Genomic DNA, 12,730 nt, shown 5'->3' on the forward strand with positions numbered 1-12,730 from the left:
TCTGAGCATAAAGCTAGGAGTAACCCCTGAGTGCTGCTGGGTGTGACCCAAAAAACAAACAAAATAATAATAATAAAACCCTGTATTTTCTAGCTTCTTTAAATCATGCCGTTGATGTAACTAGGAGAAAGCATCTCAAAAGGAGTGTAGTAAAGATAAATGAATAGGGGTTGAAGAGGGTGTTTGCCTTGCACGTGTCCAACCCCAGATGGACTCTGGTCCAGTTCCCGTCAACCAATATGGTTCCCTGAGCCTGCAAGGATCGACTTCTGAGAACAGAGCCAGAAGTAACCCCATATGAGTGCCCATAGGTGTGACCCCCCCCCAAAAAAAAGATAGATGAATATCATATGTTCTAAAACTATTCTAAACACGGATTGGGCTGTTTTCTCTGTTAGAAATCTGAAGTGTAATCTCAGATATTGAAACAGTGTGATTTTGGGATAGACTGTGGTTAATATATATGTATGTTCTTTGGTGTTCAGTGTCCCAGAAGGATTGTAAAGAAATGTGCTGAGTGGCCAGTGAAAGTACCCACATGTACATCTTATAACTAGCTATTGTTAAATTAAATTAGGGAAATATCATTTAGCAAGGCTGCTGTGTTGCTCCTCCTACTCCTTAGCCTAGAGATTACTTACTTAAAGATACTTTTAACCTCATCAAATTTTTTTTTACGAGTTCATTATTTTGTTGAAGTTTCTAATTTTTTGGGTCTTTTATTGGGTCATATCTAGCAATCTTCATGGTTTACTCCTGGCCCTGCACTCAGGAATTTCTTCTAGGAGTGCTCAGAGGACTGGGATAGTGGGAATTGAACTTGGGTTAGCTGTGTGCCAGGAAATGTTCTATGTTCTGTGCTATGTCTTCCAGCCCAATTTTTTAAAATGAAACTTTCCCACTCATAAAATTTGTATTTAGCCAACTCTCGAACTCTAGTAAATATGAATAGGACTTGTTTTTCAAGTCTCGTTCTGACTATTAATGATTTGAGGTGAGTAAAGAAAGTACTGTTTGACTTAAGTCCTCAAAATGACCTTACAGTAGAAAATTCTGTATAATTATGTGGTGAAAACCAGAGTACCATCTTTAGCTTAACCAGTATCAGTGCTTAAAGGCAAGGCCTCCGCCTTCCACATATATCTGGTTCAATGACCATGTGGGCTAGGATCACAGTGCAGCTTGTACATTTGCTCTCAGCTGACTTAGAGCACCACCTGCAGTCACATCCTCCACACTCCAACAAAATGGATCAGCTCCAGTACTTATCATTAAACTTCCAAATTACCAAATTTGTTTTAGATTTATAAACCCTGAACCACACAGCTGCATGTGGTCAGTATTTTATATTTTATAGTGGTGTCAGCCTAATAGTAACAAGAAATCTGAGGGGAAAGTTACATAGACGTCTACCAAGCTCAGTGAGCCTAAACAGTAACCCAGAAGCCTCAACTAGCACCAAAAAAACCCAGTAAATCTTTAGACACTAACTTTAGTAACACTACATAGCAATCATTTAAAATTTATCCTTGCTGATCTGAGTTTTTATAATTCCAATTTCCTTTGTATTGCAACAAACAATATGAAGTAAATTTATGCTGCATGAAGGCATGTTGTGGTGGTGGGTGGGAAATTGGGGACACTGGTGAAGGAAAGGTGGTTGGATTGGTATTTTAACATTTAATGCCTTCAGATGTTTCAAAATCTATATTATGAACAGCTTGGGAAAGTGCAGTGTTATAGGGGCCGGAGTGAGAGCACAGTGGTAGGATGTTTGCCTTGCACATGGTCTACCTGGGATGGTCCCAGGTTTGATCCCCGGCACTCCATATTGTCCTCCGAGCCTGCCAGGAGTAATTCTCTTCAGTGCCGCCAGATGGAGCCCAAAAAACAACAAAAAATTGCAGTGTTATTATAAAAGTTAGGATAAAATAAATATTTCTTGGGCCTGGAGAGATAGCACAGCGGCGTTTGCCTTGCAAGCAGCCGATCCAGGACCAAAGGTGGTTGGTTCGAATCCCGGTGTCCCATATGGTCCCCCTTGCCTGCCAGGAGCTATTTCTGAGCAGACAGCCAGGAGTAACCCCTGAGCACCACTGGGTGTGGCCCAAAAACCAAAATAAATAAATAAATAAATAAACAAACAAATAAATAAATATTTCTTAAAAAAAATAAAGGAGCACTACTTGGGACCTTTAAGCAGCTGTTGTTAACTATGAAAGGTTGGATATGGGCTAGGGTCCAAACTTGGCTGTCTCATAAACAGTAACTTCCTATCTCATAAACAGTATAATGTGTCCTCATGGGCAGGATTGAGCAGTTGCTAATAGGACTTAAGAGATAATATAGGGGGCCGGGCGGTGGCGCTAGAGGTAAGGTGCCTGCCTTGCCTGCGCTAGCCTTGGATGGACCGCGGTTCGATCCCCCGGTGTCCCACATGGTCCCCCAAGCCAGGAGCGACTCCTGAGTGCATAGCCAGGAGTAACCCCTGAGCGGTACCGGGTGTGGCCCAAAAACCAAAAAAAAAAAAAAAGAGATAGTATAGGGTTTAGGAAGCTTGCCTTGAACACAGAACTAGGGCTGGAGAGATAGTACACCTGGGAGGGCATTTGTCTTACACATGGCTGATTGGGGTTTGAGCATCATATATGTCCTCTGAGACCTGACTCCTGGTCAGGAGTGACCCTGTGTGCAGAACCAGGAATAAACCTGGTATGAGAATTTCCCCCCAAGACAAACAAACAAACAAACAACAACAAAAAAAACAGGCCCTGAACACCAATTGGGCATAGCCTAACACTTTACCCTTCTCCCCCAAATCATATTTGGGCTTTCTTTTTTTGTTGTTTTTGTTTTGGGGTCACACCTGGGAGCACTCAGGGGTTACTCCTGACACTGCACTTAAAAAAATCACTCTTGGCAGGCATGGGGGACCACATGGGATGCTGGGGATCGAACCTGGATCAGCCATGTGCAAGGCAAATGCCTTACCCACTCTGCTATTGCTTTGGCCCCCTCTCTTGGCCTTTCTTTTTTTTTTTTTTGGTTTTTGGGCCACACCCGGCGGTGCTCAGAGGTTGCTCCTGGCTGTCTGCTCAGAAATAGCTCCTGGCAGGCACGGGGGACCATATGGGACACCGGGATTCGAACCAACCACCTTTGGTTCTGGATCGGCTGCTTGCAAGGCAAACACCGCTGTGCTATCTCTCCAAGCCCATCTCTTGGCTTTCTTACTGAACTCATTATTTCACAGGTTGCAGATGCTATCCTTGGAAATCAGATGTTTACGCATTATGATCGGGCCCATATCGCCCAGCTGTGCGAAAAGGCAGGCCTCCTGCAGCGAGCACTGGAGCATTACACTGACCTTTATGACATCAAGAGAGCTATAGTTCACACGCACCTTCTCAGTCCCGAGGTATGCTGCACACTGGTGCATTCTGTTGTGGGTAGTGTTCATCTGGTTATCACATGATCCTAAATTTATTGTTGGTGGTTGTATCTTCTCTATATGTACTCTATTTTTGCTGCCATGAGCAGTTCACATTCAGCCCTCAAACAGCCCTCACTTTTTAGCTGTGTATCTCTTTTTTTTTTTTCCTTTGTCCATAATTGATTTAGTTTAATGGAAAGGACCGTTAACATTGACAGTTTTCACAAAGATGTTGTAAATTTATAAAAGCTTAATTGCTGTAATCTGGGTTACAGAATAGGTTTTAATATCAATTATGGAATATTGTAGGATCTATAATACCCATGAGGTCAGTATCTTATCCCAAGATAATACCTGGCTCCCACTTTTTACCACAAGGTGTAGTTTCCAGGTTTTGTTTGTTTGTTTGTTTTAAGTAAAATGCAGCTGTATTTGTAGGTACTGAAGAAGAGGAGGGAGAGAATAAGAAAGAGTTAGGAGGGCCCGGAGAAATAGCACAGCGGCATTTGCCTTGCAAGCAGCCGATCCAGGACCAAAGGTGGTTGGTTCAAACCCCGGTGTCCCATATGGTCCCCTGTGCCTGCCAGGAGCTATTTCTGAGCAGACAGCCAGGAGTAACCCCTGAGCACCACCGGGTGTGGCCCAAAATCCAAAAAAAAAAAAAAAAAGAGTTAGGAGGGGCTGGAGAGATAGCTAACCCAGGATGGAGGGTGGTTTGAATCCCAGCATCCCATATGGTCCCCCTGAACCTGCCAGGAACAATTTTTTTTTTCTTTTTGGGTCACACCCTGCAGCACTCAGGGTTTACTTCTGGCTCTTCACTCAGAAATCGCTTCTGGCAGGCTCAGGAGACCATATGGGATGTCAGGATCCGAACCACCATCCTTCTGCATGCAAGGCAAACGCCCTACCTCCATGCTATCTCTCCGGCCCCTGCCAGGAACGAATTCTGAGCGCTGAGTCAGAGCCCTGAGCACCACCTGGCGTAACCCAAAAAAACCCCACCCAAAAAAAGGAAAGAAAAATAAAGAGTAAGGAGTGATGCACTCAAGAGAGAGTGCAGGCTTCTCCAAATGCAGAGAGAGCCCTGGTATACCCAGCATGAAAATAGGAAAGTATACATCTCAAGAGGGGAGATGTGGGCAACGTGTGCGATTTTGTTTTGTTTTGTTTTGGGGCCACACACAGCTCAGGCATTACTTCTGGTTCTGTGCTCAGAAATCACTTCTGTCCAGCTCTAGAAGCCATATGGAATGCTGGGGATCAAATCCAGGTCGTTTATGTGCAAGTCAAATGCCCTACATGCTGTTGGTTTACAGTAGTATAAAATTTCAAGAGTAATCTTTTTTTTTTTTGGTTTTTGGTTTTTGGATCACACCGGCAGTGCTCAGGAGTTCCTCCTGGCTCTGCACTCAGAAATCGCTCCTGGCAGGCTCGGGGAATCATATAGGATACCAGGAATAAAACTGGGGTCTGTCCTATATTAGCCGAATACAAGGCAAATGCCCTACCACTGTGCTATCTTTTCAGACCCTTCAAAAGTGATCTTAATTTAAACCTCACCACACCCACCACCCAAGTTTTAGTATCATCCTGCTATCAGAATCACCCTCTACTACCTATTTCTCTCACCTCCATTCTCCCTTAGGTATAACCAATGTAGTTTTTATAGTTTCAGAGTTTTTGTTTTTCCAGTTCATTTGCTATTTTTATTATTTCCCACATGATTGAAACCATTCAGTAACTGTCTTTTACTTTCTGACTTCTTTCACTTTAATAATAAAGTTAAGTAATCAACTCATTTTCATTCTCTTATAAATGGCAAGGCTTCATTTTTAATTTTTTGTTTTGTTTTGTTTTGGGGTCATACCCGGCAGCCCTCAGGGGTTACTCCTGGTTCTCAGAAATTGCTCCTGGCAGGCGTGGGAGACCATAAGTGATGCTGGGATTTGAACCATCGTCCTTCTGCATGCAAGGCAAACACCCTACCTTCATGCTATCTCCTGGCCCCCTCATTTTTAATTTTTTAACATTTATTTATGTTGTTTGGGGGCCATACCTGGTGGTGCTCAGGTGTTACTGCTTGCTCTTCTTTCAGGAATCACTCCTAGCAGTGCTCAGGGGACTATATGGGATGCCAGGGATCAAACCCAAGTAAACTGCATTGCAAGGCAAGCATCCTACCTACTCTAATATTGCTACAGCCCAAGTTTTTTTCCATGTCTATGTTGACACTTGTTTCCAATTCTATTTCATTAGGGAGAGTGGGCTAAAGTCACATCTAGTGGTCATGAGTTGATACAGCTGTCTATGTGCTCAAAGAATAGTATAGTGTTAGGGGATCACACTTGTCCTCCTACATGCAAAGCATTTTGATCAACCCATTGAGATCTCCAACATGCCAGTATTATTTCATACATGCCAGTCTAATGAATGTGAGTAATCGATATGTCAGTGTGATTTTAATTTGTATTTGCCTAATAATGATACTGAGAATTTTCCCTATGTCTGTGGACCTTAAGAATGTCATTAAGGGGCCGGAGAGATAGCATGGAGGTAAGGCGTTTGCCTCTCATGCAGGAGGTCATCGGTTCGAATCCCGGCGTCCCATATATGGTCCTCCCGTGCCTGCCAGGAGCAATTTCTGAGCCTGGAGCCAGGAATAACCCCTGAGCACTGCCGGGTGTGACCCAAAAACCACAAAAAAAAAAAAAAAAAAAAAAAAGAATGTCATTAAGGGGCCGGGCGGTGGCGCTAAAGGTAAGGTGCCTGCTTTGCCTGCGCTAGCGTTGGATGGACCGCGGTTCGATCCACCGGTGTCCCATATGGTCCCCCAAGCCAGGAGCGACTTCTGAGCGCATAGCCAGGAGTAACCCCTGAGCATTACCGGGTGTGGCCCAAAAATCAAAAAAAAAAAAAAAAAAAGAATGTCATTAAAAGGGGCTGGAGAGATAGCATGAAGGTAGAGCGTTTGCCTTGCATGCAGAAGGATGGCGGTTCAAATCCCAGCATCCCATATGGTCCCCCCGAGCTTGCCAGGAGCGATTTCTGAGCGTACTCCTCAGGAGTAACCCCTGAGCGCTGCTAAGTGTGACCCAAAAAGCAAAAAAAAAAAGAAAAAGAATGTCACTTTGGGGGTCGGAGAGATAACAGTTGTCTGCCTTGCATGCAGAAGGATGATGGTTCAAATCCCGGCATCCCATATGGTCCTCCGAGCCTGCCAGGATCGATTTCTGAGCGTAGAGCCAGGAGAAACCCTTGTGCGCTGCCAGGTGTGACCCAAACACACACACACACACACACACAAAGTCACTTTGGAGAAGTGTCTTCAGGTTTTTGCTCATGTTTAGTAGCTATTTACTTTTTTTGTTGTTGTTGTTGATTTGTGTGAGTTTATATTCTAGAAAGCATACTCTTTTTTTTTTTTTTTTTTTTTTGGTTTTTGGGCCACACCCGGTGACGCTCAGGGGTTACTCCTGGCTATGCGCTCAGAAGTCGCTCCTGGCTTGGGGGACCATATGGGACACCGGGGGATCGAACCACGGTCCGTCCTAGGCTAGCGCAGGCAAGGCAGGCACCTTACCTCTAGTGCCACCGCCCGGCCCCCGAAAGCATACTCTTTATTTTAAGTGTCAGTTCTTTGTACTTTGCCACCCAAAATAAAAAGACTAATTCATTTATATCATGTTGGCAGCACCTAAGATAGTGTGTTTCTTATTTTCCAGTGGCTCGTTAGCTTCTTCGGTTCTTTATCAGTAGAGGATTCTTTGGCATGTCTGCGTGCTCTCCTGTCTGCCAGCATTAGACAGAACCTTCAGCTGTGTGTTCAAGTTGCTTCCAAGTACCACGAGCAGCTGGGTACACAGTCCTTGGTGGAACTTTTTGAATCATTCAAGAGTTACGAAGGTAAACCATGCAGCCTCTGACCAACAACACCTCTGTCTTCAGTGTTATTATCTGCCTAAGGGCCTTTCTACAAAGGTTGGGTCAGGATATAATACTTGTATCCTCAGGTGTTTGTCACTGACAGAATATTCCTACTATATCATGTGTATTACATAGCTTAGGTAGTTTTCTGGTGTTTACAAAAGAAGAACTCAAGTAGTTATCATTAGGTGAGGAGACATAAAATCTCTTTCTGTTCCTGGTAACTTATGAGGAACAGTGTCTCTTGGTATTGCACAATCAGCCATAGTTGACCAAAAATTTTGAACTAGTGGTTTTGGAAGTGTGCAGTCCTGAGAGACCTTCCCATGAGTGAGACCTCTATGGAGGATTTAGTGGAATGTAAATGCTTGGTAAGGGCCTGATCTTGTTGGCTTCCTTTGTACCCCTTGGGCATCATACCATAAAATTATGCTTGTTGGGGCTGGGGATGGCTGCTAATAGAGACCAAGAATTTGTCTAGTAAGTCAACCTACTGAAGCTGGTATGTTGAAGGAGTGAGAATAAGACCAATCCTCAGGGATCTGACCTCATCAGAAGATGATATCACAGCAAAGTCCATAACAGCAGTTTGAAAATGATATTAGGGTAATGTTAGTAGAACCATTTGTCTTGGAGCTGAAGAGTCCATCTCCAGGTTATAGCCAATAATCCTCTTCTAAATAAAGTTGTCTTCTCTTTTATATCATATTCAGCAACTATTAGACCTACTCCTGGATCACTCTTGAATGGTTAGGAAATAATAAAAAGTGATCTTGGTCTGTAACTATGTGGAGCTCCTATATATGCTATTAGTTCCATTCAAGTAGCATACTTTTCCTTTGGAAGCTACTATTTAAAACTTTGCTTCCTTTGCCTGTTTTGTATGTTCTATACTGTCTCTTTAAAGAATTAGTCACACACCATCTTAGATGATCTTAGTTTTAATTGTTCTTTAAAAAAATCTTTTTTAAAAAATACATTTTGTTTTGTTTTGGGGCATACCAGTAATGCTCAGGACTTACTCCTGGCTCTACTCTCAGGGATTACTCCTAGAAGTACTCAAGGGAATGGGTGCTAAATATGGAACCCAAGTTATCCAGGTCCAAGGCAAGCATCCTACCTATTTTACTATTGCTTCAGCCCCTCAGTTTAAATTATTCTTTGTGTGTGTGTGTGTGTGTGTGTGTGTGTGTGTGTGTGTGCACCATTCCTGGAGGTACTGCAATACCAGGTCAATGCGTGGAATGGACAGAGCAAGCTCCTATTCCAGTTCCTAGTGCCAAAAATCTATTTAATATATTGTCATCGGATAGATGACGTATCAGATATTAAACTGATAAGAACAGATACTACACTTGATTTTAGCCAAAAAGCCGAGAAGCGATTTGTTTAAATTATTCTTAAAGATGACCTGTTGCATACTAGCCCTTTGGATGGGCTGGATGGTGGTGGATGGTGATGGAGGGATGAGAGGCCTTTCTCCTTCAGCTCAGGCCATGTCATTCCAACCCCCTCCAGCTGGTGGGTTTGCAGCTTCAGGATAGTGGCGGGTAGAAAACTCACAGGCAGTCAGGGTTCAGGAGATACCATCTTTATTCAGCTCTGGCCAACATGTGTGGCCTATCATAACCATTTACACTGGATCCCTAGTCAGTCCTGCACTGTACCTTGACTTTCAGCCATCACTCCTCCTGCTGCTTCTCTCCTCCATAATCTCTAATCTATCCCCTCCTTTTTGAGACCTCCCCAAGTCTCTCCCAGAAATGGGCAGGTCTTACTCTAAAGTAAAGTTATTTAGAAGATGGGGGTGGGGTGATAATGAGCATCTGGGGCCGGAGAGATAGCATGGGGGTAGGACATTTGCCTTGCATGCAGAAGGACAGCAGTTCGAATCCCGAATCCCGGCATCCCATATGGTCCCCCAAGCTTTCCAGGAGTGATTTCTGAGTGTAGAGCCAGGAGTAACTCCTGAGCGCTGCTGAGTGTGACCCAAAAACAAACAAACAAAAAAGATGACCATTTAAGGCATACCTGAATCCCCTAATGATTACACATACACATATTACCAGCATTTTATAGCAGAATAATTCAGGGACACTTCCCAGTTTTTGTAGTAGTCTTACTAGCTATTTTTTTTGGAGGTGCCGAAGCAAATGATAAGCTCTTAGTGGTATGTATGTGTGTTCTTAGTGGATTGAGAAAGGTTGTTGTGACAGAGATATTAAGGACAGATAGGCTATGACTATGAAGTACACAAGTGATAGTATGAGGACACAAAATGGAACAGTATCTCTCTATAGGCCTCTTCTACTTCCTGGGCTCAATTGTGAACTTCAGCCAAGATCCAGATGTGCACTTGAAGTATATTCAAGCTGCCTGTAAGACAGGACAGATCAAGGAGGTGGAAAGGATATGCCGAGAAAGCAATTGCTACAATCCTGAAAGAGTGAAGAATTTTCTAAAAGTGAGTATGTACAATCATTGCTTCTTCCCTGATCACATCACCCACAAGAACTGAAAAGTTGAGTTTGTCTGACCAGGGTTCTCTGAGTTCTCCAAGGCAGAGCTATGGCAGAGAAATATATATATATATATATATATATATATATATATATATATATATATATATATATATATATATATATATCTGTATTGGGGCCGGAGAGATAGCATGAAGGTAGGGCATTTGCTTTGCAGGCAGAAGGACAGTGATTTGAATCCCGGCATCCCATATGGTCCCCTGAGCCTGCCAGGGGCAATTTCTGAGCTTAGAGCCAAGAGGAACCCCTGAGCACTTCTAGGTATGATCCAAAAATAAAAAAAAAAAATCTATAAGCACCATGATTATAAGCATGATTGTAGTTGGGTTTCAGTCATAAACAAAACACCCCCCTTCACCAGTACAACCTTTCCAACCCTTGCCTGTATTTGAAACAGGCATTCTACTTCTCTCACCAGGATAAGGATAAGGCCTGAAAGTGGCATTCAACACTTCTATTCCCATTCCATTAGAGCAAAGTAGGTTGTGTGAACAAAACTAGGATATAGGGAGCCTGGGAAATGTCCTTTGTGTATAATGAAACTTAATTGTGACCCAGGGCCATTGTGGAAAGCAGCTAATTGGATGCCAACAACCAAGTTCTATGGGTATAGGACTGCTGGTCTAAAAAAGCGTGACTTTTCCTGAGAGTAGCTGCCTCTCTACTGCCTGATCAGGGAAGATTCATGCATAAGGAGCTACATGGCTTAACCCAAAAGATGATTGGTTTTATTTTGTGTTTGTTTGGGGGCCATACCTAATAATACTTAAGGGTTACTCCTGACAGCACTCGGGAATTATTGGTGGTTCGAAAGAGGTTATATGGGATACTGGGATAGAACCTAGGTCAGCCACCTGCAAGGCAATCTCCCTACCCACTATACATCTCTCCAGTCCCAAAGATGTTTGTTTGTTTGTTTTTGTTTTTTTGTTTTTTGTTTTTGTTTTTGGGCCACACCCAGCGGTGCTCAGGGGTTACTCCTGGCTAAGCCCTGAGCAACGCCAGGTGTGGCCCAAAAACCAAAAAAAACAAAAAACAAATAGCTCCTGGCAGGCACGGGGGACCATATGGGACACTGGGATTCGAACCAACCACCTTTGGTCCTGGATCGGCTGCTTGCAAGGCAAACACAGCTGTGCTATCTCTCCGGGCCCAGATGGTTAGTTTTTTTTGTTTTTTTTGTTTTTTGTTTTTTTTTGGTGCTCCAGGTGAGGCACAGATGTTTAGTTTTTTGTTTGTTTGTTTGTTTTTTTTTGTTTGTTTTTTTCAAACAGATGTTTAGTTTTAAACCAATTTGGTGGCTTGTTCTTCAAGCCTGTATTCTCCCTTTAACACTTATATTGCTCGCATGTCTGTTTCTTTGCTTGCTTATTTCCACTCTGGAGAAGTTTGTGTTCTCTCTTGTACATATGCTTCTTTTTTTCTTCTCACATCTTTCTAAATAAATTTCAGGGGTTGAGAATGGAATGGAGGGAAGAGAGCATTGGTGGTGGAAATGTTGCACTGGTGAAGGGGGGTATTATTTTTTTTATAACTGAAACCCAACTACAAACTGTAATCATGGTGCTTAAATAAAGATTTTAATTTTAAAAAAAGAAATAAAAGTTGCAGATTAAGGCAAATGACTATAGAGGTTACAAACTAAAACTTAAAGAGATCTGGAAACCAAACACAAAATCATGTCCATATTTATATACACTACTAGGAACTGTAAAAGAGAATTAATAATGTTTTTGGTTTGGTTAATCATTTTCTAAATCAATAAAACCAATTTTGTCTTATAAAAATAGATTTCAGTAAAAGCTATCTTGCTTCACACACAAAAAAACATATTTTTTATGTTATTGCTAAATTTAGCGGAGTTGTTTATTTTTTACAAAATACTTTTCTTTTAATCTTCCGCTTGTTTCCTAAAGCAAAAGCCCTGTAATGACAGAACAGTCTTTTGTTTGTTTGTTTTTGGGTCATACCCAGCAGTGCTCAGGGGTTACTCCTGGCTCTACGCTCAGAAATCGCTCCTGGCAGGCACGGGGGACCATATGGGATGCCGAGATTCGAACCACCGTCCTTCTGCATGAAAGGCAAACGCCCTACCTCTATGCTCTCTCTCCGGGCCTAACAGAATAGTCTTATCATGACTCTCCTACCTGGTCATTCTACTGCAGAAGCAATGCCATTCTTATTTCAAGTCCTCACTGCCTGATTTATCTTTTAATTCACAGGAGGCCAAACTCACAGATCAGCTTCCCCTTATCATCGTGTGTGATAGGTTTGACTTCGTACATGATCTTGTCCTGTACTTATATCGCAACAACCTGCAGAAGTATATTGAGATCTACGTTCAGAAGGTATTGTGAGGGTGAAGGGCAAAGCTATAATAGCACAGAGAGCGGATTTGCCTTGCATGCTGCTGAACTGGGTTCAAGTTCCAACATCCCATTTAATTCCCTGAGCCTGCCAGGAGTAATTTCTGAGTGCAGAGCCAGGAATAACCCCTGAGTGCTGCTGTGTGTGGCCAAGAAAAAAAGGTACTATTGGGATCATCAAAGCTGTTTCTCAGCTACCTTTCTGTCTTGTTGGTATTAAGACTGCCTCTGACCTCTCAATGTGTCTGAGACCACCAGTTTGAAGAATGTTACCATTGTCAGCTTGAATTGCTATAATAGAATACCACAAATGAGAACATGAAGCTCTTAATTGATAGATATTAATTTTTCTCAGTTATTGAACTTAGAATTTCAACTCTCCATTTGAATTGGTTCCTTTGGAGGCTACTCTCCTTCGCAGATGCTACCTTCTGCTCTGTCCACACATAACCTTTCTTTTCCGA

The 12,730-nt window shown here is 42.7% G+C and overlaps 1 protein-coding gene and 1 non-coding gene across 2 annotated transcripts in view; one reads left to right on the top strand and one right to left on the bottom strand.

Annotated features, from left to right (window-relative positions):
• Positions 1-12,730, top strand: part of CLTCL1 (clathrin heavy chain like 1) — a 122,671-nt gene that overhangs the window by 56,424 nt on the left and 53,517 nt on the right. Inside the window, exons 12-15 of the mRNA XM_049764668.1 lie at positions 3,254-3,418; positions 7,159-7,339; positions 9,661-9,824; positions 12,123-12,248. Of these exons, the coding sequence (XP_049620625.1) occupies positions 3,254-3,418; positions 7,159-7,339; positions 9,661-9,824; positions 12,123-12,248 (636 nt within the window). The remainder of the gene's footprint in view (positions 1-3,253; positions 3,419-7,158; positions 7,340-9,660; positions 9,825-12,122; positions 12,249-12,730) is intronic.
• LOC125995175 (U2 spliceosomal RNA) lies at positions 8,555-8,745 on the bottom strand. The gene has a single exon (XR_007490758.1). It is a non-coding gene; the product is annotated as a U2 spliceosomal RNA (small nuclear RNA).

This window comes from Suncus etruscus, chromosome 17 (genome assembly GCF_024139225.1).
Source record: "Suncus etruscus isolate mSunEtr1 chromosome 17, mSunEtr1.pri.cur, whole genome shotgun sequence".
Taxonomy (NCBI): domain Eukaryota; kingdom Metazoa; phylum Chordata; class Mammalia; order Eulipotyphla; family Soricidae; genus Suncus; species Suncus etruscus.